Here is a 5,603-nt window from a genome sequence, read left to right on the forward strand (position 1 = left end):
CATGTACCTTGGTTGCGGGCACATCCCCAGCAGGAGGTGTGTGTGCAGGAGCTGATCGATGTTTCTCTCTCATCGATGTTTCTAGCTCTCTATCCCTCGCCCTTCCTCTTTGTAAAAAAAATCAATAAAATATATATTTTAAAAATAAAATAAAATAAATAAATAAATAAAATATTCCAGGTGATCCCACGGTGCAGCCCGGGAGAGGGTATCTGAAGGGGAGAGGGGGTGAGACCGAAAGGTTCCACTGAGATGAGCGGTCAGACCTCATTTTGCAGGAGGGAACCTGAGGCTGGGAGAGATGAGGTCACCTGCCCAGGGTCAGCCTGAAAGTGGCAGCACAGGGGTTGGCGGTGCCGCCCCTGCCCCACCACAAGGAAGGGAAGCATCCCCGGAGCAGATCTCACCGGGTCCGCCCTGCAACTCCCACCCAGGGCCAGCCCTCGGCCACGGGCACCGGGCAGGGCCCAAGAGGGAAGCGAGGGCACTTTTAGAGGAATTTTCAATCCGAGGGTTGAAACACAACGAAGAGAATGCTTTTCCCGGAGGCCTTTTCACTAGGAAGTGTTCCAGTCCACCCACACTCGGCCCCACTTAGCCCCCCCGTCGGGCGTCTGCCACTTTGGTCTGGTAATGAAGTGTTTCAGGCGTAGAAAAAACGCAGCGAGTGGGCTGTGTTTCAGTCAAGGTGGATTCAGTCTTCAGAAACAGTACACTGGTCACAGCCGGGGCTCAGAGCCAGGTGGCCCGGGTTCAAATCCCGGCTCTGCTACTTACTAACTGGACAGTCTGGGGCAAGCTACTCATTTTCTCCCGGCATCCATTTCCTCCACTGTAAAACGGGAGGCATGAGAGCACCTGATTCCTGGGGTTCTCCTGAGGATCAAGTAAGTTCATACCCGAGACACACCCAGCAAGTACCGCCCGGCACGGAGGGCGCGTGCTAGAGGCGGCAGGGGGTTTGTTTGTTTTGTTTGATTTTGAGAGACAGAGACGTGGGGTTGTTGCTGCACTTACCTATGCGCTCACTGGCTGATTCCTGCAGTGTCCTGACTGGAGATCGAACCCAGAACCTTGGCGAGACGGGGGGGATGCTCTAACCAACGGAGCTCCCCAGCCAGGCCACAGGTGGCGGGTTTGCTGCCACTGTTCTATTTTGGACTTGGAAAGGTCGGAGGCGGTTCCGGGACTAGCTGGAGACACTGGGGATGTTGTGAAACCCAATCTGGGAGCAAGTTCCTCTCCCTGCTGTGTGAGTGTGGCAACCCCGAGCCTCAGCCCCTGCATTTCTCACACTCGGGGCAAATGTCTAGAAACTGAGGATTTCAAAACAAAAAGGACTGCAGTCCCAGGTGGGTGCTGGGAAGGGACTGGCCAGCTGGGAGAGGGGAGTTTCTGTGACGGCGTCCTAGGAAGAGAAGAAAGCCATGAGGACTTGGCTGTCCATCCCGGCTATCTGAGGTGCCTTCCACAGTCCAGCTGAGACTGAGCCCCTCTCTGCAATACTGCTGTGTGACCTCTAGGAGTCACTTAACCTCTCTGAGCTTCTCTGGTAGAATGGGGCTATTATGATCCAACAGGCAGGGTCTGTGTGGAAAATGAGTAAGATAACAGGGGAAAACTGTAGAACTACTTGTGCCCAGGAGAGGGCTGAGACCTGTGCCCCAGGCGGGGTGGGTACAGGGAGCGTGAGGAAGAGGCCTGACTGCCCAGCCTCCCCAGCCTCAGGCCCAGAGAGAAGATGGAGGAGGGGTTGGGCTGACACATTACCTCTGCCCTTGCCAGCTGCTGGGAAAGGGACAGTGTCGGTTCCAGCAGGCACCAGGCCCAGCCCCAGCGGCCCAAAGGTCACGGGTATTCTGGGAAAAAACTCATCCACCCTCCCAGGCTCTTGCCCTCCAGGCCACAGGTCTGTTCTGTGTCCAAACCCCACCCCACGTGAGTCGGGACTGCCCGCGACTCATCTGGAAACCACCTCCATCCCCACCAGGCACTGCTGGGGTGTCACACATCTGGATCCTACAGCGGTCCCGTTCACCAGGAAAAGGCTCAGAGATGGGAAGGAACTTGCCCAAGGTCTCAGAGCTCTCCGAGAGGTAGTGCCAGGTCCCAAGGCCAAGTTCTTTTCCACAATGCCACGCAATTCACGCGAAGGTCCTGTAATCCGATGACAGCCCCATGGCACACTTTGCCTCTGCATCCTTGTACTCGAGGCCTGAAATTCTCTTGGCTGTTCCCTGGCAAACTCCTACTCATCCCTCAAGACAGGCTCAACGTCTCCACCCTCACTGCCTCCCCGAAGCCCCAGCAGAGTCGCTGCTGCCTCCAAAGCCACAGCCCCGCTGCCCAGTGACTCTAACTGTGGGCTGAGCCCAGGGGAAGGAGTGATCACTTTCCATGCCCAGCCCGCCAGCTAGGCTGAGCCGCCAGCCTGGCACTTAATGGTTCTCAGCAGAGGCTTGCGGCCCTCCCAGCCTGGGCTCCTGGGGGGGTGGGGGGGTACTCTGTAGGGCCGGAAGCCCCACTGCTCTTTGAGGAGGGTCCTCTTCTCCCTGCCCCTCTCTGCTCCTTAGGCAGCTCCGCAGAGACCTGCTAGATCAGGCAAACAGAGGGTCAGAGAGAAGCGAGTCCAGAAAGTCGGAGACCAGACCAGGCCCACCCATTTCCTCATGTTCTAGACTCTCAGTTTCACTTGGATATTCACTTCCCCAGCAGCAGCTGCTCAACAAGACACAGATTAAGGACAGGGGGTGGAGGAGGCGGAAGAGGGGGGGAAAGGGGGGACAGAGGCTCCTGGCCCACTTACTCTAAGCACATTTGGAACACAGACAGGAGAGAAACAGGGACACACCAGCACTGGCACTGACCGGGAGGCGTTCCGGGCTGGACAGAGGGCTTAGGGAAGCCAGGGCCCTACCATAGACCAGCCTCTCCATCCCAGGGTGGTCTGGGGAGCTGCTGTACCAACAGCTAACCTTTGTCAAGCCCTAAGAGCCGGGCAGCGACGCACCCAGCGCGGGGAGGTGCCAGCCATATTCCCTGGGTGCAAAGAGGAGTGAGTTGTCCATGGAGAATTTCAAAGCAATAATAAGACACATGAAAAGTCAGTCTCCTGTTTATCATCTCCACATGCTGACAATTTTAAAGACCATCAGCGATAAAATACAACTCTCCCCAAAGCGATTTTGTCGCTCTAAGTTTTTATTTCTGCAGATTTAAGTTGTATTTCTGAGATTTAATAATATAGATGTGAGCCTCAAGCTAGCCTGTTTTTTATTTCTTATTCTTTAAAACCCTGTCCTCTACATGAAAGTTTAATCAGAGCATCCAGTTAGACCAGCGGATCTCAACCTGTGGGTCGCAACCACTCTGGCAGTCAAACGACCCTTTCACAGGGGTCGCCTAAGACCATCCTGCATATCAGATTCATAACAGTAGCAACATTACAGTGATGAAGTAGCAACGAAAATAATTTTATGGTTGGGTCACAACATGAGGAACTGTATTTAAAGGGCCAGAAGGTTGAGAACCACTGGGTTAGACAGTCAGCCCCCAGTACACGCTCGGCTACACGTGTCTGTCCCAAAGGTAATTTCCCCAACAGCTCAGCAGGGTCCGAGCTCCCTTCTGACAGGATTTGTGTCGCCAACATCTTTCTGTGCTGAAACAAGACAAAGAGCCTGCTTGCCCAGTGCCCCAAGAAACCCAAACGGAAGTGTTTGAAAGCCTGGATCATTTCCACCAAGAACTAGACTCTCATTTGAAAGCAACGGATTAAACAAGTGTCTCCATCACTCAGCCATCTCCTCTGATTTTTGCAGGAAAAAAAAAAACAACATGGGAGAATTTTGCCAAATAAGATAAAAACTTATGATGATTTTTCTAGTGAAGATGTTTTAGTAAAAATGTTTCAAATGTGGAGGTATTTAAGAGCCACCAGAATTGATTTTTCAGAAGATATAGGCAGTATTGCAATTTCTGGAGTGTATTATGAAATGGGGTTTTTAATGAATCTCTGACAAACTCATCCTAATGTTTATGGCCTTTCCTATTTGTATATCTGTTGTTTCATCTGAGAGAAGCTTTTGAAATTAAAATTAATAAAAAGTGTTCTTCAATCAACTGTGAGCAATGACGAACTGACAAGTTAGCTCTACTGAATTGTGAACATTAATAAGCAAAGAATAATTTTTAAAATTTCTTTAAGAAGAACAACTTTGACAAAGTCATGGACAATTTTTCAGAAGTTAAAGTTCCAAAACAGAAACTGTAATGTTAATTCCTTCCTGTGACCAACCTGTATGTAAGAATAACTTTTTTTCAAAAATACATTAAAGCAATTAATCCATTACTTTTTTCTATTTTTCTCTATAACATTTACTTTTCACTTTTTTATTTTTTCACTGGCCTGAGTTCATATACAAAGCTCCATAAAAGAAAAGTTTTACTGTTTATTATTACTATTCATTATTATTCATTTCATTATTATTACTGAAAACAATGTTGTCAGATGAAGGAGAGGGATATTTAAAAATGACCACTCCAGGTAGCAAATATGCTAGGTGCCCCCAGGCACTTGTGAAGCTGTTTAATAATAATAATAAATCATAATCACAGTAGAGAATTGCGGTTGAGCACTTCATGTGTGTGCAAAGCACTGTTGTGAGCACTTCCTCAGTCTTAAGTCATAAGATCTTCACTCGAGAAACAGAATGGATTTGAAACTTGGCCCAAGTTCCACAGCCAGGGGCTCGGGAGCAGGTCCCAGGCGGGTCTGCCCCCCAGGCTGCGCTGGGCTCCCTCTGCAGCCAAAAGTGCCAAGTTGGAAGGAAGCATTTGCTAAGCCCCTTTCTGACCCCTGAGCCGCATCACGGGTTTTAGAGAAAAAGTGCAAGCTGGGCAGTCGCTGGCAGGGCGGTCACAAGGCGCATCAGCTGAGACCAGAAAAAGCCACTGTGATCAGACCCCAGCGGCACCTGGGGCCGCAGGTCCAGGCCCGGGAGCCGGTGCAGGGGTCTGGCCTTTGAGGGGCAAGGCGCCCCTGGCTGCCCCCCTCTTCCTGCAGGACCTGCCTTCCCCGGGGCCCACGCAAGTTCAAACACTGAGACAACCCCAGCAGGTGCTTGCTGCCCACACCTGACACCCGATGCCAGGGCGGGTGGAGGTGTGGCCTTTGACGTCAGAACTCCGGGAGTCACCACCAAAACACGGCCCGGCCCAGCCCCCGAGCCCCACACTTACAATGGGCGCCCGCATCTTCTCTCCTGCTGTGGACCCTCAGCTGCGGGCTGGAGTTTGCTTGGTCCGCTGCGTGAGTGCCTGGGGCAGGGGGAGCAGGGGTTCATGACGTCAGCAACAGGTAACGGCGACCCCACGATCCCAGGGGGGGACAGCGGCTCCGGGCAGGGAGACCAGACCCTGCAGTCGGTCTCTGATCCTCCCGGAACCACCGGCTCCCCCTCCTTAGGGGTCCCTCGCTTGCCTCCTCCCTGCCCTGTGGAAGGACGAACCCCTGGTGGGGGCAGAGGGGTCCACCGGAGACCTGGGAGGCGGGGGCGCAGCTGCGGGAGCGCGATAGGGTCGCCTGCCAGGCGGCCGCGCCC

General features: G+C 52.6%; 1 protein-coding gene across 3 annotated transcripts in view; it reads right to left on the reverse strand.

The window, feature by feature from the left end:
- LOC102256179 (HRAS-like suppressor 3) overlaps positions 1–5,603 on the reverse strand; it is a 16,385-nt gene that overhangs the window by 10,267 nt on the left and 515 nt on the right. For all 3 annotated transcript variants that reach the window (XM_014537978.1, XM_014537976.1, XM_005864153.2), the window contains exon 2: positions 5,242–5,319. In XM_014537978.1, the coding sequence (XP_014393464.1) occupies positions 5,242–5,256 (15 nt within the window). In that variant the 5' untranslated portion in view covers positions 5,257–5,319. The remainder of the gene's footprint in view (positions 1–5,241; positions 5,320–5,603) is intronic.

This window comes from Myotis brandtii, unplaced genomic scaffold (assembly GCF_000412655.1).
Source record: "Myotis brandtii unplaced genomic scaffold, ASM41265v1 scaffold187, whole genome shotgun sequence".
In the NCBI taxonomy this organism is placed as follows: Eukaryota; Metazoa; Chordata; class Mammalia; order Chiroptera; family Vespertilionidae; genus Myotis; species Myotis brandtii.